Below are 24,598 nucleotides of genomic sequence, written 5' to 3' on the forward strand. Positions count from 1 at the left end.
CAGGTGAGAGGGAACTTCTCCAGCTTGCCCTTGGGTGTTCCTAAGATTCAATAGGTTCAGAGCTCCCAAGGGATCCAAATCCATTTGGCACTAAGGCTTTTTTTTTTGTATATCCCCCTCGCAATGGAACTTGTTACCAATGGGAGTTGGTAAGTTTGCTACAGTTTCTTAAAAAAAAAAATCAAAATTAAATGCTCCAAAAAGTTTAAAAGCTCTCTGGAAATATCCATCAGCTATGCTGCCAAGGCAGGAGAGGGAGGGAGGGACAGGGAGATTCAACTGCAGGGAAGCCCTGGTGGGAGCCAGAGATGGATGGGGTGGTGGTGGTACCTCCAAAAGCTACTTAAATGAGAAGGCAAATGTTGCACCCAGAAGAGGGGCTGAGTGCTGTGGCAGTTGCAGGTTTGCTGCACTGTCCATCCCTGGCACCCCGCAGTGCTCCAGCCTCAGCAGCACAGCTGGTCCTCCCAGTGCGCTGCAGCACCTCTCAGTTCATTTAAGTAGCTGTTCTGGCATGGGGAGCTAAAAATGGATCAAATTACGTGGTCTGATTCTTAACCTAGCCCTCTAACCTGGAAGCCAATCAAACTGCCTTTTAATGTCAACCAGTCAATGAAAAAATTGTGTCTGTCTATGGTAACTGATTCCCAGCCACTCTTAAGCCCAGCATTGGCTTGTTCCACTTTTCACATTGGTGTCATTGCTGCTCTTATTTCCTCCTTGCTTGCAGCTGGCCGCTCTGTCCCTTCTGATGTTGCTGCTTCACCTGGGCCAGAATGTCTCTGATCTTGCGCTGTGCCATCTGTGGACAAGAAGAGCAAAGAGGGAAGCTAGGGTCCCTGTGCTGGTGTTAGAGCACCACTCCCTGGCTCTCCCCCTGCCTGTCTGTCCTGTTAAACTGCAGGGAAACGGCACTGCATGTCATGACAGATGTTGATGTGGGCAGCACAGGTAAGTCCGTCACAAGAAAAGTTCAGGACATTTTTTCACCCAACAATGACTGCAAAGTGGGATGGGAAAAAGGAATCTCTGTCGCTGGTTAGTTTCAAGAACATGTGAGATCAAATACTGGCAGGAATTGGTCATGGTGGCACGGGTGGGCTAGGTAACTCCTGGAGATCCCTTCCTCTCGTATTTTACTATGGTTTTCTCAAAAAGTTGGGTTTTGGACATCACACTCTGTGAATGCATGTGCACATAAGCCCACAGCTCTCCCTCCTTCCCCCACTATCTCACACCATCACCCACAGCAAAGGGGACAGCTCATGGACACCTGATTAAAAAAAAATCAACAGCTAAGTGCAGAAAAAACTTCTATAGGAGAAAATACAGGTGAACACTACTCCTTAAGAGCCATTAAGGGTTCTACCAGCACCGAGCTGCCAGGACCATACCTGGCTGGCATAGAAGTGCCCGATGATCTTCACAATGACTTGCTCGTTCTCATCAGGGGTCTGATCTCGTGGTACCACCACCTCTGCTGCTGTCAGGTTCTGCAGCTCATTGACCTGCACGGAAGGGTAGAGACCAACCTGTTGCATGGTGTGGGAAGAACATTCATGTCCCCCAAGCCATCCCACTGGAAAACCTGTCACTGGGATTCCCCTGGGTGCTGGCACAAAGTGGGTGCGCTCTCAGAGACATCACAACCCCACGATGCTCTCATCCCCTTCCAAATGTCACTTTTGCTTACAGTTTTGCCTCCTTTGCCAATGACCCTCCCCGCAGATGAGGCAGGGACCCGGATGTGTGTCTCCAGCTTTACTTCTTCTTTCGGTCCAAAAAAGTTTTCCTCCTTCAGCTTCCCATAAATCCTGCCTTGTGCCTGTAGAGGGGAAGGAATGCGGCATCAGGTGCAGCTTAAGATGTCCTATCCCCGCACATCACCTCAGTGCACCCAGCTTGGCAGGTATCCATCCTGGGGACCAGGGACATATGCTAGATCCCAATCAAATCCCAGTTCCTCAGGGTTTTGTATCAGCTCAGCCCCCAGAAGGGCTGGTGCTGTGTTAAAAAAAAAAAGCCACAGTCCAGGGGAGTCTCACAAGTGCACACCAGGAAGAGGTGGCCGTTCTGTTCCTCCCCACCCAGCTTTGCAGGGAAGGGGATAGTGGAAGAGGGCACTGGAAGACCCCTTCCCCCCCCCCCCCCCCCCAGTGATGGCAGCAAAGGGAGGGACCTTGAACTGAGCTTCTGGAGGGCCCGTGATGATGACCATGCGCACTTTGGAGTCCGGTGTCTCTGGGGGTGCAATCTGGAGGGGAGGAGAGAGACGGTCACTGCAGCAGGGAGTTGCACAGGCAGGATTATGGCCATGCCATCCTCCCCTGCAGTGCAGGATTGGGCACCCAGACACATCACCTGGGCTTTTAAGGTGTTTTTCACCACCAGAAAGGCACCCACTTGGTGAGAGGTGCTGGCAGGACAGAGCTCCTTGACAGGGAGACACTACCTTAATAGAGGCACTTGCAAACCGGGAGAGCTGCTTGATGTGCTGGCCCTTCTTGCCAATGATCGCACCAACCGCCTGCGCAGGGATGAAGACATGCACGGTCTCTTGCTCCGGAGGCTGCAGGTACAGTGTTACTGCTCAGGCTCAGATGCCATCATGAGGATCTGGGCAGTAAAGGGCCCTGAACCCCCCTCTGCTAGCCCAAGTGACAGCTATGCCTCTCCCGATGGTGCTGGGTGAGTACTTTGTCTGCTGTATTTGCAATAAGTTAAAGGTCCAGATTCTGCACCCACACTGGACCTGACCTGCCAGCTGACAGCAAGAGATGCTAAAGTCACAGCCCCATTCATTGCAAGGATCTTCCCAATGCAGAGGAGATCTCTGAGCTGGAAACAAGAGCGATTTTAGCTGCCGGGTGTTCACGTACCACAAAGGAGCTGTACGGCGCGGCTCCAGAGACACTGCTAGGAGGAGGAGGTACTGCATTGGAGGAGGCAGGGAAGAGGCCAACAGCAGCCAGGTTAAGGCCAGGGATGAGGTGAGATTGCAGCTGAGGGTGAGAGGAGAGAAATGCTCATTGCTTTTACCAAGACATCCTCTTAGAGAGCGCACATCAGATGAGAGGTAGGGCAGGAACCCTGCCCAGCAGAGCTGCCGTCCCTGAGCCGAGCTGCACTCACGCTCATGGCTGCTACATCATTCTCGTAGGCTTCCCTCACTTTCTTCATGATCTCCTGCTCTGCTTTGCAGCAGTTCTCGATGGAGCCCTTCACTGTGATCGTCCTTTCAGGGTTGTACAGAGTCAGGTCCTGCAATCTGATGGGGGGAGGGGGGCGGTCAGTGTTACCCTGGTGAAGCAGCAGCACCATCTCCCTGCCATGCCTTCCCAGCAGTGTGTGCATCCTCCCTTCCTTCTCATGGAAGATTAGCTGCTATCATCACAGCAGGCACTGCAAAGGCAGCACCTGCCCCAGTGCCAGTCAGAGCAGGGACCAAAATAATGGTTTGCATTGGGAAGTCCATCCAGCCTTCCCCAAAAATACAATTCAAGAGGAAAAAAACAATTCTCACTGGCTATAAAACCCAGCCAGACCTATGGGCCACTGCAGCACAGAGGGGAAGAGGAAGTGAATAAAGAAAACATAATACCAAGATTTTTCAAGACAGCTTTGGAAACCAAAAGTACCCATGCCATAGGTTGGTTTCCCATGTGATGGACAGGCATCTTCGCCCACTTTCATCACATCATCCATCTCTTCCTCACCCTTCCCACCCACCCCAGGCTGGAAAAGTTCTGCCCTGGTTTTCCCAAAGACAGCAAGGAGCCTTACGATGAGATGGTGATTTTTGTCTCTGTGTCCTGCTCCACTTTCTTCAGGTTTCGCCCTTCTTTGCCAATCAGGCGCCCCACAAAGTTGTTATGGGCCAAGATTTTCAGAGGCACTTCATCAGCTCTAGAGAGAGGAATGAAAAAAAAAAAAAAGAAAGATTACTACTGCCAGAAGAAGAGAGATTGACTACAGAGTGACAGGGTAAATTCATGTTTCCTTGCTCAAAGTACTCCAGCTCTCCCAAGGCGAGGCTCCAACATGCAGATTGGAGTGCCACACAGGTCCAGGTGTTAAGACAGTAATGCAGCCCAGCAAAGAGCTGTGGATAGGATATGCATGCACAGAAGGGAAGGGGGAAACCTTACGTCTTGGTGTCCTTTGCCTCCTTCTGCATGATCTCCAAAATCATTTTGCAGGCAGCAGAGCAGCCCTCGGGGGTGGAGTGGATGCTGATGGCTTTTTCTGCAGCTCCTGCATTCTCTTTTCGGTGCACATCAATCCTGCAAGCACAGGATCAATGCTGGGGTGGGGCACAGGGGAGAGGCTCTGTGGCTTTCCAGCAGTGTGAGTGCTGGCTGCTCTACTCCCCCAGCATCCCTGCAGACTGCCCTAAGATCAAGCACTATGTTATATGCACACAGGAAAGGCAAGGGGAGTTAATTCTGGGCTAAATACTTGACACGGACACAGTAGCTATAAGCTCAAAACACAGAAATCCAAATAAGGCAGCAGCATCTATTTATATTAAATAACAGGAGTGATTAAGTGGTGGAACAAGCATGTTCCTGGGAGATGGGATGCATTGTCCATCACTTCATGTCTTAGAAAAAGCCTTCCTTGGAGAAGAGCAGTAGTCAACACAAGATTGTAGGCCAAATGCAGGCAGGTGAAGCTCAGCAGGCTTGTGCTAAATGAGACCAGCTGAACTAGTGACTTCCCCATGCACTCCCTGAAGTTGCTCTGCTGCCCAGCAGTGAGGAGCCTGTGGGCCCTGATTCAGCCAGGGCCATCCTGGCAAAGGGAGACACGTGGGGAACCAGAAGGCAGAGCTGAGGAACAGCATGTGAATGTGGCTCTTGGACATACCACCCTGTACAGCAGGAGTGCCAGAGCATCCTCCAATAGCCCATGCTCCACAAAGAAATCCAGCCTCAAAAATCACTGCAGACCAGTCCACTAATTAAGGTGCAAACCAGCTCACGGGGAAAGGGAAGGAGAACAGACTCACTTGGACTGCGTCTGCTTGGTGATGTTCCTGATGGTGGCCCCTTCCTTGCCGATGATAGCACCCACATACTGTGTGGGCACCAGGAGACGGAGGGGAATGTCAACTGGCTGCTGCTTGACCGGTGCCCCTGCGGTGACAGGGGAACCCTGCCTGGGGGCACCACGTGCCCCAAATCCACCCCGCCGCCCATTCTCCGGCCCTTGCATGGACTGCTCATCAGGGATGTAGGAGACCTTCAGCGCGTGGTTTTCCAACTGGTGCCCATTCAGCTTCATGATGGCTCTGGAAGACAAGCAAGGAGAGAAGGGGTTGGGGTGGTGGATGTCCCTCCCCAAGCAGCAGCGTATCAGCACCACCCAAAACAGGTCAAACCCTCCCTGGCACCAAATGTCCATTGAGGAAGCATGGGGAATGGTGCATTGAGAAGCCATCGATGCCATGAAGACCTGGCAGGGCTTTCCACCCAGCCTGGATAGGGCAAAATGTTTTAAGAGGGCTCTCTCCGAGCACCCAACCCTGGGTCAGGGGACTAGAGCAATGGACGCAGGACAGGAAGGTGCAAGGAGTGATTTCCAGGTCTCCTCTGCCTTACAATTTATTTATTTTTTTGTCAATATTTCAAACCATCTCCTAGTGGGGATTTTGAGTACTGGCTGCAAGAGCTGTAAACTGTCGATAGATGGGGCTGGCAGCAAGAGCAAAGTGACTGCTCTTGCCACAGTTCCCCACAGCTCTCCTTCTAACCTCCCAAGGTTTCTACAGAGACAATCCAAACTGCAGGTTTCCAGAAACTCAGTGACTCAACTCCTGGTGGTGGTGCTAAGCAAAGCACTGCAACTGGCTGAACAGAGACTAGTAGCCCCATCCCTGCAGGATGGGGAGGCTCCAGAGGAAAACACTTGATAAAGTGTATGCATCCACAAAAAAAAAAAGCAGGTGAGAAAGGCTGCAGACCTGAGAGCTAATCTACTCACAAAAAGCTCTTTTGCTACAGGCTTCCTAACAAGGGAAATCCAAAACATTTCCAAGTGCAAAGCACAGTGCCAGTGCAGATAGACACTGGACAGGACAAACTGGTTATGCATGGGAGCAATCCCTTCGTGGTGCTGGACTCTGTCCCATGCTATTACAGAAAGTACAACTAAAGGGTTGTGCTCCAGTGAAGCTTTGGTGCGGCCACACATACAACCACAGCAAGTTCACGGTGGCCGCAGCTTTGACAGTTGAAACGTTATAGGCCAGGCAGCGATTTGGAAGCAGATGCTTTCATGGGGTGACCACACACAATGTCCCTGGGGACTGTGGCATGACCACAGTGGCCACAATTGAGACATGCCCAACTCAGTGACGTAAACCTTCCTGGATAAAAATCTATCAATTAGCTCCTCCTGGCTGTCCTCCGAGGAAAGTGCTGATTCCATCACTTTTACAGCTTTCCAGAGCCCTTCATCAGAGCAAGAGGAAAGTGAAATAAACACAGCGGTGAAAACCCAACTAATTTTCCATTTGCATTTAGTGTAAAGCCTAATCTTCCCCAGGCAGGATAAGGATTAGAGCTGAAAGTCTCCCAGTGACACAACCATTAGCCAGAGAGGATGCATGTTGCCTCACACCCAGGAACCTACCAGTTTCTATGATATTCGGCCTCAGTATTACTTTTTTCTGGAGCCACAATTCCTTAAATCGTTTGAATACAAGAAAATCTGTGTTTTCCTTGAAAAAAGGTTGTTTGTTTTTACTCTTTGAACTGCAGGAAAAAAAAGCCTAACAACTTGGATGTCTTCTAAAGGGCTTTAATCTGAAGGCAAATAAAAAGAAATCAGATCAGGGAACGGGGTGTTTCTCAAAGATTTGCCGTATTTTTACCCCAAGTTTATGAATTCTGGGTTAATGTGACTCCCAGCACTGAAAATCCTATTTTCTGCACATAGGAAAGGGTACAAAGCCACAGCAGCATGCCACGTAAGGGCAGCCTTGTGCTGCTTGGGTGGGCTACAGGGCACTTACTGCCTGGTCTGCTCCCGGTTTGCATAGGTGACGTTAACAACGGCAGTCTCGCTGTCTGTGTTTACTGCAAGTAAAAGAAGCAGAAATTAGAGCCAATGCAAGCATCTCAGGCCAAGCACACCTGGAAAGCAGAGAGACCATGTTCAGGATGGCCAGGGTCTGTCCTGTCCCAGCCCAGTGAGGAACGTGTACAAATTTTTCTCCTGCAAAGGAGAAGATCGTCCAAGGTTTTGAGCCATACTGGTACTACTGACAACGTCCACGGACACTGTCCCAGGCAGCACAGCCCCTCCTGCTCTATTAAAAGGATACCAGTATGTCATAGAATCATTGAATACCCCGAGTTGGAAGGGACCCACAAGGATCATCAAATCCAACTCCTGGCTCCACACAGGTCTACCCAAAAATTCAGACCATATGACTAAGAGCACAGTCCAAATGCTTCTTAAACTCTGACAGGCTTGGTGCCATGACTGCATCCCTGGGCAGCCTGTTCCAGTGCATGACCACCCTCTCGGTGAAGAACCTCTTTCTGACACCCAGCCTGAACCTCCCCTGTCACAGCTTGACACCATTCCCGCGGGTCCTATCGCTGGTGACTAAAGAGAATAGATCGGCGCCTGCCCCTCCACTCCCCCTCGAGAGGAAGCTGCAGACTGTGATGAGGTCTTCCCTCAGCCTCCTCTTTTTCAGGCTGTCCTTGCTCTCTGCACTGAAGCAGCAAAGATGCCAAAGCCAGCTCCATCCATTCTCCTGCCACCCCTTGCTGGAGCCCAGGGATTGTCTAAGCTGCACCCCCCAGCCCTCCTTTCTATATCTAGGAGGGTTATGGTAACTCTACACACATTAAGCATCTCTGGGGAAATATTTAAGCTCCTGTCTCAACTGATTACCATTAGAGACTGAGATAAGATCTGCTAAGCACAGACAGTAGTCCCTTCACCAGCCTCCAGAGGATCCTGAACCTTCCCTGGAGGAGCTGCTGATGGCCCACATTTGTGCAGCCTTTGTGGCTCACTGAAGGGGGGCCCAAGGGTGCAGAATGATGCTGGCCAGTAACCTGTGAGGGAGACCCATGTGCACTACCCACAGCCTCTGCTGGACTTGCCTCTTAGTGGTTGAGAGTGATAACAACAACAACTAGAGGACCCAGTGACCAGGCTGAGACCTCCTGACACCTTTAGCCAGGGATACAGCTGACAAACAAAAAGCACGTGTCTGTCCTCTCCATCCTCCTGCCCCAAACAGGCAGGACAGAAAATACCTAAGTAACACCAAGTTGGCTTCTTTTTGCAGCATTACCTTGTTCACAGTTTTCTACAGTGCCATACTGGGCTAGCAAACCATCTAGGACCTGGAAAACAGAGAAAAAAAATCACATTACATGGGGACAGTCAGGATAGACTCAGGAAATACAATCAATCAATAAAGACAGAGTTCTAAACATTAAGATAGTATAAGCAATTTGAGAAACAAAGGTCCTGTCTGCCCCAGGATAATGGGTCAACGGGCCTCAGAACCAGCTGTGGGGAGCAGAGAGGAAGAAAAAAGAGTCAGGGAAAAGTCCCAGCAGCTGGCTGGAAGAAAGGATCCATTTTGTTCCTACAATAGATAAATCATATAACAGTATTATAAATGGGGATTTTGTTGATGTAGCTTACATTGCTTATACCAGTTGAATTTACTCTTGTAGCAGAAGAGAACAAGTGATGTGGACACAAGGATCCAGTATAATTAGACCCAGATAAAAACAAAGAAAAGGATGAATCAGCTTTAATCCCAAGTACAGAAACCTGTGGGGGAATTACGCCTTAAATTTGCTCTAAAATTCTTAGCGGCAAGTCCTTGTGCTGTTCTCCCCGCTTGCCCCTCTTACCTCCCATCGCAGCTGGGGTGGGATGTTTCTGATTTGAATTTTCCGGCTCCTGAAATAAATGAAAAGCAATTAAAACCAGATTTGGTGTCAGAAATTCATCCATCTCACATTGAACTTCTCCTCATTGATGTATTTAATCAAGCTTTGCATTCCCACATGCTTCCAGGGTTTCTGATGGTGTTTGGTTAATTACACCCTGCTTTACTGCCTGGTAGGTGCTAGATATATGCTGTGAGCTTCTACTGAGAAGAAGATGCCAAAATCCACCCAACCCTTCTGCACTGACTGTAGCCGTAACAAGGGCATAGCTAGAAATGCATAGATTTGACAGATTAATTACAACTATTAGAAAGCAAAAAGGGAACCATGCATTCATTTAACCTGCCCCCCACACTGGAGACAAATCCAGGCCATGAAGGGGAGACTCTGGGGATGTCAGAAAATGCTGGCAGGGAGCTTCCAGGGCATGGCCATGGCATCTGGAAACTCAGCTCCAGCATCCGAGTTAGTCTCAGGCCACTTCTCCACTCAAATTTTTGGCTCTTCCTAACCTAACTTTTCCCAAAGTAGAAACTTTTTTTTTTTTTTTTAATTCTGATGTCAAATTTACCCTGTAGGTGCTGCTGCCTGCCACCCACTCCTCACCCAGCAGCTGCCACAGACAGCTGAGGGCAGCTGTGAGCCCTTCTGGACACTCCAGCCCCAGCACACAAACTGCTGCTGCTGGTACCCCAAGAGCCCTTGCTAACAGTAAATGCCAGGAAATGTGGTTTTTTTTCTTCACCATTGTGATATTTCCACCATATGGTTTTGCCACCTTCTACAGTGTTGGTAGCCCACAGGAGAAGAAAACACGTTGTGCACAAGCAAAGGGAAGTGGAGAGCACTCAGATGAGCCTCCTCGATTTCCTAATTCACAACACCCAGTGAGACATTCATCTCACAGCAGTAACACCCTTAGGTGCCCAGTGCTGCTTACACCCTTGGAGGATGAAGCTCTGTGAGGGCAAATGCACAAACACGGCTAGCTTTGGTCCAAGCAGAGTTGAGTTAAGGGTGCAAATGTCTGCTGGCCTCCTGCTTATGTTGCTGCAAAACACCCTGTGGGATTGACTTTTTAGCCCTCTAAAAGTTCAGCATCTAATTTAAAGGCCCAATCTGAAATGAGCGTCTAAGTGCAGTGGGAGAAAGCCTCTACCCCTATACCCAGTCAAGTTGCTCAGCAGAACATGGAACTTTAAGATCCCTAAAGAAAAGGGAGATTAAATGGCATGACCATCACAGGCAGCTCAGCACTGGCAGCACTATTTTTGGGTAAATACACTTGGACAAGCTCATCACGGACCCAAACTTCAAATCCAAAGTATTTGTGAATGTGTGAAATAGTCCAAAAATGGAGAGAAAATGAGATTCTAGGTTTTTTTTCTTCTAATTACACAACTTCAGAAGGTGGCCCAGCTCATTCATCAATGAGAATAAATTGGTCTCAGCATGAAAAGGTCAAAAGCAATCAGTATTATTTAGGCACGCAGGTAAAGATTCCTCATAAGCGCCTTTATCCTGTCAGGTAAAAGCATCTGTCTTGAGCTCATCCTCCGATCTACTCTGCAGATTCAAATTCACACATATCAAAATGCCTGAAAGGGCTGGTTTGGTTGGTTTCAAACAAATCAACTTTGGATGTTTCCCAAAGTCATTTAGATTCATACTGGAGGGATGGAATATCCAGAAAGATGTGGGATTGCTCTGCTGTCTGAAAGCCCTAATGAAGCACAGAAATAAATACATAAATAATCAGCACTCTCATCAGCTCAAACATCAGCAAGGCTCTGAAACACCAAATTTTGTTGCTACTATGGATGCAAACTGGGGGGGGGGGGGGGGGGGGGGGGGGGGACATGAACAGATAACCCAAACCCTTAAAATTCAAGGTATAGCAGAGGGGTGCAGGAAAAAAGGGGACCGTAGAGACACTAAGAAATCAGATCTCTTGTTTACATGCTCATCTACATCCCAGAATGAATAGGAGAGAGATTAAGAAATTCAGAATGCAAAGAATGTCACAGTCCAGTGAGGGACAAAAGAATTTGAACTGACAGAGACACTACATTTCCAACCACCCACCCCTGCCACAGAAACTTCTCCACCTAGCTACCTACAAGCATTTGCACAGGCAGAGCATGCGTTCTTCGTATTTGTGACCAGAATCAAATGCACCATGGAGAGAAAAGAATCTTTTGTTAATTATTAAATATTATACAAATAATATTATATAATAATATGCAATTATATATATTATATATAATATTATTATTTTATATATATATAAATATAATATTATACAAATATTAAATCCCAGCAAGGGCATGCTTGGATAGAGAGATGAGTTTTATCAGCCCAACTGACAGAGCTGCAAAACACAAAGCAGGTTCCTGTGAGCCCACATGCCCTCCTGCACTGAGAACTGCAGAGATGTCCATCCAAGGAGCCAGCACCCTGAATATTTGTGGCATCAGTGCTGCAGTGCCCATCCTGTGCTGAGGCAGGTGGAAATGGGACTGCATCCATCCGCCTTTCACTCAGATCTGAGGTTCTGGCTCGATATGGACTCTCCCTGCAGCAGGTGGAAATCACCCCGTCTGAAGAGCCGCTCCTGCTCGGATTTGGCTCCTTCCAAGCCCTCGGCAGTAGCTGTGGTTAGAATTACAGAGGAAGTCATGAATAAATAAATCCATCTTATTTGTTTTACTATAAGCAGGTCCCACTGTATGTTGAACCCTGTTGTGAATGTCACTCTTCAGAACATTGAATGCGACAGCCTGGTTCTGCTCCCTCCAACCTCTGCCCTGTGCTAAGCTTTACTCCAAATAAATAACTCTGCTTGTCGGTGATTCCCAGCTTTTTGTTCATAACGTGCCAAACCCAGGGAGCTCCTCCCTCTGCACAGCTATCTAACTCAGTGCATGCAACCTCAGCTGCAAGCTGGGACTGGCTCAGGGGCTCTGTACAACACAAAGATGTAGCACCACCTGTGCTTGCATCCCTCAGGCAGGAATCACCCGATAAACCTGGCATGAGATGGCAGGAGGTCCCCACGGCCTCCAGCTGTGCTGCTTGCCTTATGCCAAAAGCAGGAACATCCAAAACCTTTGGGGTGATCTGATGCAGAGCAAACCACCTGGTAAAAATGTCTATTTGCAAGTCTGGCCAGTTCCTGTCCGTGTGCTGGTAGCTTTTTAAATAATAAAAATAATAATTAAATAAAAAAGGAAAAGGGAAAAAATGGGGAAAGGAAAGAGGAGGGCGAACAGCTGTAGGGCTCTAAGGGGAGAGGAAATGTGAGTCCCAGGAACGGATCCCAGTGTCACCGTCCTCCTGCTTCATGCCTATATTGCTATTTGTGATAATGGGATTTTAGCATTCAACTATGTCAGTTCTTCAGCCCTCAAAAACCTGCAAAGCTGCCTGGCAGCCCAGTACAGACATCCTGGCTCTCTCGAGGAATCAGGAGGCAGACCAAGATCTTTGAAATCACAAACAGAAACGCTTGATTCTTTCCACAAATCCTCCTGAGCTGTGGATAGGGCTCACTGGAAAAATAAAAACCCACCCTGATGCAACCAGGCTGTAAGAGGAGGCTAAGATGGCTCCATATTATGGAGTTGGGTTAGTATTTGTGACTCCTGGACATCATGATGTACTCTGTCAAAGTCTTCCCTGGGTTTTTCCTTCAACTGTCTCCCTCTCAAGAGCTGAACACACTACCAGATTAAACCTCACAGGGGGGCAAAAGCAAAGAGATGGAGCAAAGAGTCCTGAAGCAACCTGGAGTGTCCAGAAAAGGTATGGACTATCCTGAAATATTCAGTACCACGGAGATTTTTTTGCCCTCTCATACTGTGCCTATCAATACAGCACCTGGACAGACTGCATGGTTCAAAAACAAAGTGGATCAGCAGCAACCTCTTTTCCAGAATGGACAAACCAATGCAGAGATCATTTTTTTGAAGAAGAGGCAGCAAAACAAGAGCTCTGTTCATTCAGAAAATACCCACTGCTGTTCTCTGACAGTCCTGAAACCAGGTGGAAACCACGCTCTGTTTTTAACACACCCAAAGCCCTCCTTACTCACACCGCATTGCTGGCTGTCAGTGCCACAGCAGCAGCTGCACTCTGAGTCGCACAGCATCTCTACTATGGGCAGCACATCCCACTCGGCACACAGTGCTGGTATCCACTGTGTCCTTCACAGAAAACCCTGATCACACCGCAGGCAGAATCATTGTTAACAATCCAAAATTAGATGGGTTTGTTTGTTTTTAAATTTCACTGGGAAATATCCCAGTGCAGATTCAGCTGTCGGGATCTCCCTTGGCATTCAAGAGGGTGGCCAGAGCCTCCCACTTAATTAAGAATTTGCTTGCAATTCCCCTGGAGTGGACTGGCACGGCACTAGTGGCAGTGACCCAAGAAAAGGGCACCAGCTAGTTACAAGCAGGCAGCCTGGCTGGGCGCCAGCAGGAGGATGGGGCTGGCTGCTGCAAGCGATGGCAAAGCAGAATTGGTACAATCCTTTCTTGCTCAAAGTTTCCCTTCACTTTTGCATGAGCTTTGTGGGGTATTTTCATGGGGATGCTTTCAGGGGCAGAGCTGCTCCTTGCTGCGTTGCCAGCACAGGTGCATGTATTTTCTGCAAGGAGCTGCAGTGAGACTTGCTTCTGCCTCCTCCCAATAAACTTTTGACCACATGCTCCAACCAAGATGAAGCAGACAGTCTCTCCCTCAAGGGGGAAGAGCTGGATGTTTGGAGAGGAGCATCACTGCACCCACACAGCCACTGTGCAGGTCAGCAGCAGAGGTTAGAATAACACCCTCATCTCCCCACCTGAACCTGCAGACGCACCTCTTTCCCCCCCTCACAGCACATGGAACTTCGCGCTGCAGACAGGGACACTACTTAGGGATTTGGATTGATTTCCAATGTGATTTAGCCCTGAGCATTGCAGGAGGCAGCTGGAGGGTTTGGTGTGGGGAGTGTATGGAGGAGCCCTGTCATGCTGATGCCATGCACTGACGAGGTGGGTACTAGCGCGTGGTCTGCGGCAGGTCACACTGAAGCACAGGGCTGTCTTGGGACAAGCACTTGGAGGTGGCACCCGACCAGTATGGCAGTGAACACCCAGGAAAGCTGCTTTCCATAGAATGGTTTAGGTTGGAAGGAACCGTAAAGATCATCTAGTTCTCACCCCCCTGCCATGGTACCTGATGCTCTCTCCACCCTCTGTCTGTATTAAAGTGTCAGTAATGGTGGGTCGAGCTACACAGACACACCAGAGCTGCACATGCAACAGACATGGCTTCTGTGTGATACTGGCTACAGCATCTCCCTTACGTCTGATGTCTCCTGGATCTTCTCTATACCTCACCACATATTTCTCAAAGCCAAGGTGACTAAGGGCACAATAGCACTGAGGGACCGAGTAATTCCAGCAAAGTATAGCCAGGCTCCAGGCTCTTCACAGCCCTGAACACCAACCAAGCGTGACCATCTCCCACTGAAACCATTTCTGGAACTCCTAAAGGCAAGAGAATGGCCAAAGACAGAGACACTGGGAGAACCTACTAGAACTGAACAACATTAATGAGGGCTTTTCAATCAAATGGAAATGTTATGCAAATTTGGGGGTTGAAAACACAGTGCATCCCTGATTCAATTAACAGCATTTCATTTATCTAGTTAAGTTTTGATTCAGGAAAACACTTAATCCTGTGCTTAATGTGTTGTTGTTGTTGTTTTTTAACATTTTAAACATTTTTAAATAGGAAAATGTGGTTGCTAAGACACAAATGTTGCCAAGGGACTCAGAGAAAAGTTGTAGTTGTCAGACATAAACATCCCTACACTCACTTCACTGACAAGGAAACAAAAGCGCAGAAAAGGAGGTAACTGCTCAAAGACCACAGCAGGTCTCTATCATGCCTTTGAGCACAACATGGCACCACGGGAGCTGTCCACCCACTCAGGTGGGATCGGCCTCCAGGCTTCAGCCAATTTGCCTGTTATCTTTTGCTTCACCCTCCAATCCAACATGGCTCTCAGCTTCCCCACATGCCAGTCAGTTCTTGTACTATTAAACCCACTGACACATGGACTTCCAGAGAGACAAGGCACGCATCAGCAAGGCAAGAGGAAAAACTCACCAGATGATGCTGAAGCAAGCCTAGAGATCATAATTCCTTACTTGGAAGCAGAATCACTAAAGTTTGAGACATACTTACCCAGAGGCAGATATTTGATTTTTTTTTTTTCTGAATCTAAACCTCTCAGAGGTGCAGGAGGTCCAGGTTTAATTTTCATAGCCTCTGTGATTTGGTAGGAATGTGGGCATGGGAAGGAACCAGAGGAAAGTCCTCCCTTGAGCTTGCGAAAAGCCTAAATTCAGAGCTCTGAGATTAAGAGGCACTGTATTTGTTTTGTGCATTAACATCAAGATGAAACATTAAGTGTATTAAACTGAAGCACATGAGCTAAAAAAAAAAATGCAGATCTGGATTGGAGTGGGGGGGGGAGACACGTGTTGGGAGACCCTCAAATTAAGGGCATTTTTTCCACAGCGCTGAATTTTTCTGCCAGAGTTAAGGTCATCACTGCCCTCTCCTGGCTGTGCTGCTCTCCACCACGGATCTCCCAGTAGCAGCGTCGCTAGGGTTCCCGTGTGCACATTTGTGCCCCTTCATTCAAAGCCTGGCTTCACTGCTGGAGTTGCTAACTGAGGTGAACTTGGACCATGACCTGGACTGTGAAGTTGGACAGGTGAGGCACAGTTATACACACATCCATAGAGCAAAAGGAAAACCATCTCCATGTCTCCAACACCTTCTCCCAGACCTTAGTTTAATGTAATCAGTGAAGCAAACTTCACTCACTGCAACATCCTTCATCACGATACACACATCTCTTATCACACCCTTTTTTCTAAAACCATCTTGTGTTATTCTGAGCCACTATCTTGCTTCTTTCCAACTCCAGTGACTTGCTTGTCCTCATACCCTAAAACCTCACAAAGCAATAACGTATCCACAAACCACATGGTGGCAAAAACTCTGAAGCCAGTGGTTGCTGTTAGCTGGGGATCCCAGCTAAGGCAGGAGATGAGAGTTCCAGCTGTGTGTGCAAGAGCAAAGCCAGAGCTGCAGGGTGGCTAACTAGAGAGAGAGATTTGGGGGTGGAATAAAAGGAAGAGGAGGTTGAGAAAGAAATATGCAAATATATGACAACATTAAAACAGCAGTAGCAAAAAAAAAATAAAAGGCAGAGAGAAAACCTGGCTCATCCCTTGAAGATTTGCTAATGAGGCCAAGAGAAATGATCCAAAACACCCCTCTGAGATCGTGCTTTTAGGAAGTCAACAAAGGCATTCAGCTTCTTGTAGGAACACAGAAGTGAACCTGCCATGGGATTTTGGAGAAATGCATATGCATCCTCCATGCACGAATATCATACAGACCAACTTGCCCTGGTTAGTAGTTATCTCTGACAAGCAAGCAGAACATGATAAACCTTTCCACCAATCATCTCGGCAAACAGAATTTGATCCTGGACTAATAAATCTGTTTAATTGGTTTCACCCCATTAGCTCTTTTTTGGAACTGCTTTGTACACAAAGAATCATACCTAATAATTGACAAGATTTTTCAGAGAGCTGCTGAGAATGAGAAGTTGTCCACGAACAACCCTCTGAAAGACCAAAAGAACTCATTCCTGTTTTTTAAAGAACTGCTGAATCTCAGGCAGGGGAAGAATTGGTTGATGCCCAGTGCTGGAAAAAAACACTCTTAAATTCCCTCCTCTACAAAGTTGCTGTGCTACCTTTCCATTTTCCCCACTGATCCCAGGTAGATGGTGTTGGCACGAAGCACATGCCATGTCCACTCAGCTAAGTGTCAACCTTCGAGAGGAGTCAACACCTCATGCTTCAAAAGATGCAAGAAATCTCAAAAACCTTTATATTCTGCACACCCAGAGGAAGACTCTAATCATCCCCCAGACTTCTGGGGTTAGTCCTTGCTAAATCAATACATCAAGTATCTGCAGACAGGACAAGTTTAACAGTAAGTAATAGAGGAAAGATGGATGAGTTTTATACAATGCATCCATTATCTTCCAATTCTAATTTGCTGGCAAGTTGCCATTTATTGAAAAGCTCTTTCTGATGCTATGAACATGACCCAAAGCCAAACCCAGCTAAATTTTGTAAGCCCCCACAACTGGCAACCCAGCTCCAAAACTGACCAGGACATGCTGCCTCTGACAAACAGGCAGAGGATAATACATTAGTTCCTTCCCAGCAGACTCCAACCATGGCTCTGCTCAGTCCCACTTCACTGAGCAGCCAGTGAAACAAGTTGAGAGATTTTCATCCCTTAAGAAAATATAAAACTGCAAATCTCAATCTAACCTTAATCAAATCTGGCCCTTGAGCTCGTACTGGCATCAATCAAGAACTAGCTGGGCTACAAGCACGCCAATATATACAATGCTTAAAGGCATATTGTCTTGCAGATATTACATATGGGGGAGGAGACAGAAAGTGTGTCTTGTTCCACAACTCATTTTTCATCTGTGAATCTCAAAGCACTTCTGAGACCATTACTTTGGAGAACAGTAGAATACAACATCTGCCAAAGCAGCAGGGCAAGGGGACATGTGGTATCATCTGCATGCCCTCAAAATGTTGAAGCAAGCACTTCCAACTTCACCTAAATAAAAATAAAAGCACACAAGAGGTAAAGTATATGCTGCCTTTTTTTTTTTTTTGAGACCTGCAGTTTCACACCACATTTCAGACCATCTCTCTTTACCCACTATGACTGATTTTGAACAGAAAAGATACTAAGCGTGGATTCTCAGTCAACCACGTGCCTCCAGGAGCTCTGACTCAAGCCACCAACACAACACGTGTCAGCCTACCATGTTTCCTGCTATCCCCCTCAAATCTGACAATGCGTAAGTTAAAAGCTCAGATGGTGTGAAACCTACAGCATGGTCACACCAACCCCTTTCCCTTTAATGCCACCTTCATTGGTGTGCTGGGGCCAAGGTTTCAACTGGGTGTCATCTACTTCTCTTCGCCACAAGAGGGCACATCTGCCCTCCTCCAGTTCCCAGGATGCATTTCTAACTGGTTTCCAGTGGCTCTAATGGTGCTGTGGGCTTGGGGCTGCTTCAATTTGAGTACAAACATTGCAATGCAGCCAAGGGAAGCCCCCATGCAGCTGATGTCAGTGGGAACCCCAAACCCCATCAATACATGCTCTATGGTGGGTCTCAGACCATTTTAATTTCTTTATATTTAAGCATCTTTACCAGGTGATTGACAGTTGTCACTCCAGTTTCATATAGTTTTGCTCAGAGAAAGTGGCCAGGGCCATTTTTTTTTTCCTGTGCTTCCCAGTCCACCAAGGACAGTGGGGTATTGGTCTGTTACTGGAGATCTTACTGCAGGCTCAGAGTACTTTGAGCTATTTTTTTGCAACTAAGGGAAGCTGCAAAGATTCAGGCTCCTCACAACTTCAGATGCTTAAGCACACACCAGTACCATGCAAGAAAGGAAGAGGAAGCAAAACTGCATGAGAACTTGGGGGTACTTCTGATGGAGGTCTGTGCCACGAGGAAGAAAAGGCAGCACAGGCGCGTGCAGGTTTGAGGGTTGTGGCAGTACAGCAGTAGCTGATGTTTCGCTTCGCCATACTCCCTGAGGGGGGCACAGTTCTGTATCCCTCATGCTGGCAGGTACAGATTTGTCAGAGAAAGCTGCAACAAAAATCAATAAGAGTCTCCATGCATGGCTCTGTGCCAATGGCACTGAATCTGTTTTCAAGCTAAATCAGGTTAAACTAGTGTAATGACTGCATACAGACAAGATCTCAAAGATCAAAGTGAACTTGTCAAGGGAGTCTAGTGAGAATCCAGAAGTTACAACACAGATTATGCTATCTTATGAACCTAACTCAAGGGTGGAGAATCTTTTACCAAAACTCAAGTTAAAACCTGCGATGCCATATTCAGGCCTGCCAGTCCTCCCAGTTTGGCTGATGAGGTGGTGTGTTTTTTTCAGACCTCCAACAGCCTGTAGAGGGCAAAACAGCTGTGAGCATCCCTCATCACATCCCCCATCACATCAGAGTGAAGTTTGACACAGACCTGTGAGAAGTTCCCAAAGCCCCTTCGAGTTTTCATGGGTCTGCGTACAGGGATCAGACAAGCAAGGAAGACAGAGAAATATGAGAGCAGGTTTGGTACCAAGACTACAGTTGAGCATGAGCTGGGTTAAAAGTATTATGTTTTTTCCACTGACAAGTGAAATCAAAATGCTTCTGTTCTTTCTAAGGGAAGGTAAAGAGAAGAAAAACTGATATGACAAAGTACACGTGGGACTTCTTTTCCTGCATTTCCAACATAAATTTTAAATAGGAGAATTCTTCACCAAATCTGGTTGAAGCCACACTCCCTTTCTCTTGTATTTCCTCTTCAGAAAGGAGGTGAGAGCAAAGCAAAACTTTTCCAAGAAAACATGATCTAGGGTTCTCACTAAAAAATAAGATTTCCCATGCAGAGCCCACAAAAATCACCCTTTGGGAGCAGGAGGAAAGATGCCAATAAACTCACAGAGAAGCCAGAGGCACCCACAGAGTCTACATGTATGTGGCCATGTTCTGGTTTCTTGCTGTGGTTCCTCCTTAGGTATCTAAATGGTTTGGGAGAAGGTTAAACAACAGGGTGGTTAAACCACTCTGGCTTCTTCCTTCTCCCAAAGCTGGAAGAATTTATTCAGCAGAAGAAATGTAAACTTTCCAGATAGGGAAAGCCATCTTATATTTGTTAGTCCTGTTGTTTTTCTGTTTGTTTTGTTTTTACAGCAAGAGTGTCAGGATTGAGAGGAGAAAAGGAAAAATCTGAAGCTTGGGTAGGACAGAGCAGGAGCTGAAAACAGCAAAAATAAAGCTTTTCTACTTGATTGCCATTCATCTTATTACAGGGATGCCTAAGCAAAGCCATTTAAAGCCCACCAGTACTACTTTGGCATAGGCAACATTAAAAGCCAAACTGACACATACACCAAATAAATTCATTGCACAGTTAGGGGAATCCAGCACAAAGCTGTCTGAATATCTGATCTGGACTTTTTCCTACGTGAATTCCCCACAGACATGTTCATGCCCTCTCTCCTGTCTGCCTTCCATAAACATTCACAAGTCAAGTTTTACTGGCACAAACAGCAGCAGAGAGTAGGTTTCAAAGTTGCATGAACAACTTTGGGGAAACTAAATATAAAATTTGCACTGTGCAAATATTCACGCCAGGCATGTGCAACCAGTAAGGCACAGAAACAATATCACAAGACAGATAAAAACTCATTGATGCAAACTCTTCATTCAAGCTATAGTTTTAAAGAAATTGCAGAAATTCACTCTCCACAAAAAGTATTAAATATAAAAGTCACAGCTACTTTGCATCTTTGCCATAATCAAGAATAGGCTACAGATGTCAGAGAAATTTGTTATTAGTTCAGCTGTAACTGAACGCTAAACAATGACTATATAAAGTTCATATAAAGTTCTATACTTAGGCTCAAATTCAGCATATGCCTCATTTTAACATAGAAGCAGCCCCATTAACTTCAAAAAGATGACTTCCCTGTTTAAAAGCATGTCCTTAGGAGACTTGTGAATAAGAGCCTAAAAGCAGAAAATTTATGTGAGGTTCATGGCTCTCCATGAAATTACACCCTAACAAACAACTCCATAAAAAGAGTATAGCAGCCACATCTTCTTCATTATAGTGGAGATCACAAATTTCTTTTATTCTTTGCTCATTTGACCAATTTGTATACACTTTTATGCCAGAGGCTTGAACCACAGGAGATCACAAAACACAAGCTAGTGTCTTCATAGCGAAGAAAACATACATTCTCACGTATATTTATATAAATGTGTGTACACACGACTACTACCCACTCTGGTGACCAAGCCTGCTTGGACATGACCAATATTAAACAAGGAATAATTTGGATAAGATTGACAGTCCTGGATATAAGGCAGAACAGCAGAGGTCATCCCACCCCATTAGCTTTCCTGTTGAGAATACAGTGTTTCCCAGCACCTCAGGTAAAAGCTGCTTATTGTTTGTGATATTACAATATAGTTATCATTTACCTGCAGGTAGTTCTCTGCATGCAACATATTCAGAATGTCTGATCCCACAGCCTTGATTCATGAAAGAGTTTAAGTAAAGGCAATGCTTTGTAGGTGACACGTCAGAGAAAACTGAGAGCTAGACGGGAGAATCATCCCCACCTCCCTGTGCAACAACTTAGTGTCCCTTATTTCGCATTTAATCCACAAATCCAGATTTATTTTCAATGCACACTCACCAGAAGGAACCATGCTACTGAAATTCCCAGTTTTACAAGCCTTTCACAGCACAAGCACTATATGCAATGGTTCTCAACACAGCTAGAAGCACAAGAGCAGGGGGACAAGTAACTTTTCTAGATTTGATAGTCTGCATGGATGGCATTCATCCCCCACCTCAGATACTTTGGGGCAGCACCAGGGGCTGAAGACACAGGACCTGGTGGGACAGTGACCGCTTAAACCTCCTATGCATCAACTGGCAGAGCTAGTGGATCAAAATCTCAATAATAAAATAAGAAGAAACTACACCAGTCAGATTTTTCAAAAGTACTCAGCATATCAGGTGCTAATCACATCTGAAAACGTAGCTTTTATTTAGATGATTAAGTACAACTTGGAAAATCTGGCTCTGAGTACATTTTCTCCCATCTCCTTTTATTTGGCTCAAGATCCTCATCCTCCCATTTTATACTCCAGTACAAGAGTTTGCTCTCCTAAGAGCTACACTTTCTACTTTGTAAAAGGAAGCTGCTGCAGGACCTGCATCAGAATCAAACTTTCTCCTTTTTGTGCACATCAGTTTCACTGTAACCTCCAGTGCTGTTTACACTTCACAGCACCCCCTGGATGGTGCAGGATTTGCATCTTGCTGTGCTCTGCATGGAGCCTTCTCAGCTCAGAGTGGTTCCTGGTGCATGAGGTTGCTGCTACTTTTATTATAGTCATACTGTGTTCATAGCACAGCAAACTCAATGTGGTGTTTTACTCTTGAAAAAGTGCGGACCCAGTTCTGCCGCAGATGCAGGTGGATTACATTTTTATGTCCTTAAACTGTTTTCCTGCATAAGGACCAGACAATTAAGGTAGCCAGAAAAGTGTGAAGTTTCAGGTCTGACCATGTCAGAGCTCCCAAGTGTCAGTAACAATAAAACAAATGACCCATTTCCTGATGGATCACAAGGGCTCCTCTGAGAGGAACAGATGGACAGATTTTTATGTTTGTTTATTATTTCTTTTTCTGCTGAGAAGGCTGCACTCCCCTGCTCTTTGGCATCAGGAGGTCAGAGCAGGCTGGGGGTGCATTTGTGCTTGTGCTACTGCTCTGATAGTGCCCTCCTGACTGCTCTTGCCCTGTGCTCAGTAATGCCCCCCTCTGCCAAGGCTCTGCCAGGTCCTGGTCCACTTTGAGCAAGAATCAATGAAGTGTCCTCTGCTCTTCAGGTTTATTAGCCATGCTGGGGAGCAGCTCCAGTGCAGGGGCTGTAGAAGGCTTGACCAGAGGCAATAGTTCAGGGAAGGGTGAGTGGTAGCCGATGGTTTCCCAAAAGCACCACAAGTAGCATAGAAGCCCTCCACGGCACACACAGACCACTGGGATAACCCCAGGCACCTTGAAACCACAGTACTACAGAAACGCGGTCTGGTAGAGTCCCGCTCCAGAAACTGCTCCTGCACAGAACCTGCAGCTCCTGAGAGCCAGCAGCCACCCACAGAGACCACGCGCTCCCTGCAAAACCTCCTGTCCACAAGTCAAGGGCATGCCAGTGTCACGCACAACATTCAAAATGAAGCCAAACCCCAGGAAATATGGAAAGATTGTGCAGTGTCCCCTACAGGAAGGGCTGGCAGGAGTCAGCATGGTGGCATCAAGCCAGAAGAGGGCTGCAACCCTTTCAAGACCCTTTGCAGAAAGCCCCATTCATTGCTGCCTCCGTCCAGAAGAGAAAACTGAACAGGTTTCAATTAAAGCATGTTTTTTCTTTTTAATCCTTATACTTAGGATCATGAAGACCTCTCCGGCATCTCCAAGAGTGTGCTATGGACACAGGACATAAAAAAGATGGCAAATTGGTTTCCACTCCTGTTCAGTAGGCTATTCAATCAGAAGAATACACACTCTGCTTTTAAGAAAAACAGCTTAAAACAACACCTGACACTAACTTTCCAATAGAGAAACACTTCAGTTTCACAGGGGCATTACCAATACACAAGCAGTATAAAACCTCCAGCCCACTTTGGTCTGACACATCTTCACTAGGTTCACAGCACAACTCAGGTGGGAAGGGACCCAGGAGATATCCCAGGCCACCCTCAGTGTTTCCCCCAGCCACCCCGTCTGCAGGAAACAGGTTTCAAAGCTGCTCAAGGCAGAATGGCTTGCACATCACAGAAAACACGCAACAGAGAAGAGAGGCATATGCACACCCACAGCACCACTTACAGAAACAAGGAAAAGAGGAGGCCTCTGTAATTTTCCCCAACCCCACAACATCTAGGATAAGCTGGCAATTGTCAGGTATAAGTCCAGCAAAGATTTCTGAACTAAATTCCCATGTGCTGGTAATGACCAGTTGACCTGGGAAAGCAGTCAGGATAAAACCACATACAGAGTACTGTAGAGGAGAAAAACATACCCCTGGCCCAGGTCTGGGCTTCTAACTTCTTGGAAAAAAAAAAGTGAAAAACTTTCCCACTGAGCAGACTATCCCACAACTGCCTCTGCAACACTTTGTGGAGCAGGTAAAAGCAATCCCAAGCAGAGGCAGAATGCTGCAGGACATTACCGCCATCTCTGAGGCATTTTTCTCCCATGCTAGTTGTTTTCCTGCATGTTGTTGTGGTTGTTTTCCTTCCCTGAGCAAGTGCGTTTTTAAATACCTGCAGGTATTCAGTGAAGGATTCTTCCACAACATTTGAGTACTTCACACTGGGCACAATAAGAATTTAAAGGTGCACAAAGGCTCAGCACCATCAGTTGGTGATAAACCTTGCAGTGAGGAGGATGGACGGGTCTTGCACTCATAACTCTGCTGTTCCTTTCCTCCCCCCCACCCCACCCCCCTTATTTTAGCTCGGTTTGTTTGGTGTCTGGGAAACCCCTCACACACAAACTGAAAGATGCAGCTGGCTGCATGCATTAACACTGCTCAGGATTTGGCAATTTAGCTGAAGCGAAGGTGTGAGCTCCTATTAAATGCCTTCAGGCATGCTGAAAATGGGAGTTTTCACCTAAAACTTTTGAAAGTTTCCTCTCTGGTGAAACCCCAGAAATGTCTCTGCAACTTCTAGAAAATGCCTCTTCCTCAAAAGAAACCTGCAACCTCCATTTCTAGGTCCCCTGAATTATTTGGGTTTCCTCCTGCTCATCTGCTGTCCTCCTCACTTTTGGGGAAGGGGGAGACACTGGCATCCCCCAGGTGCTTCTCTGGGCAGTTGCTTTAAGCTCCCACTTCTCCCTGTGCCATGCAGGTATGGCCCCATTTCTAGAGTATTATAGCTGCCATGAA

General features: G+C 46.8%; 1 protein-coding gene across 1 annotated transcript in view; it reads right to left on the reverse strand.

The window, feature by feature from the left end:
* Nucleotides 1-171: 171 nt before the first annotated feature.
* The window catches only part of IGF2BP1 (insulin like growth factor 2 mRNA binding protein 1), a 30,794-nt gene continuing 6,367 nt past the window's right edge, over nt 172-24,598 (reverse strand). Inside the window, exons 3-15 of the mRNA XM_083809398.1 lie at nt 8,895-8,943; nt 8,321-8,372; nt 7,019-7,082; nt 5,012-5,293; nt 4,149-4,283; nt 3,784-3,906; nt 3,133-3,268; nt 2,880-3,002; nt 2,453-2,569; nt 2,180-2,254; nt 1,694-1,825; nt 1,395-1,508; nt 172-802 (exon numbers count right to left, since the gene is read on the reverse strand). Of these exons, the coding sequence (XP_083665524.1) occupies nt 710-802; nt 1,395-1,508; nt 1,694-1,825; nt 2,180-2,254; nt 2,453-2,569; nt 2,880-3,002; nt 3,133-3,268; nt 3,784-3,906; nt 4,149-4,283; nt 5,012-5,293; nt 7,019-7,082; nt 8,321-8,372; nt 8,895-8,943 (1,495 nt within the window). The 3' untranslated portion in view covers nt 172-709. The remainder of the gene's footprint in view (nt 803-1,394; nt 1,509-1,693; nt 1,826-2,179; nt 2,255-2,452; nt 2,570-2,879; nt 3,003-3,132; nt 3,269-3,783; nt 3,907-4,148; nt 4,284-5,011; nt 5,294-7,018; nt 7,083-8,320; nt 8,373-8,894; nt 8,944-24,598) is intronic.

This window comes from Anser anser, assembly GCF_964211835.1.
Source record: "Anser anser genome assembly, chromosome: 23".
NCBI classification, from domain to species: Eukaryota; Metazoa; Chordata; class Aves; order Anseriformes; family Anatidae; genus Anser; species Anser anser.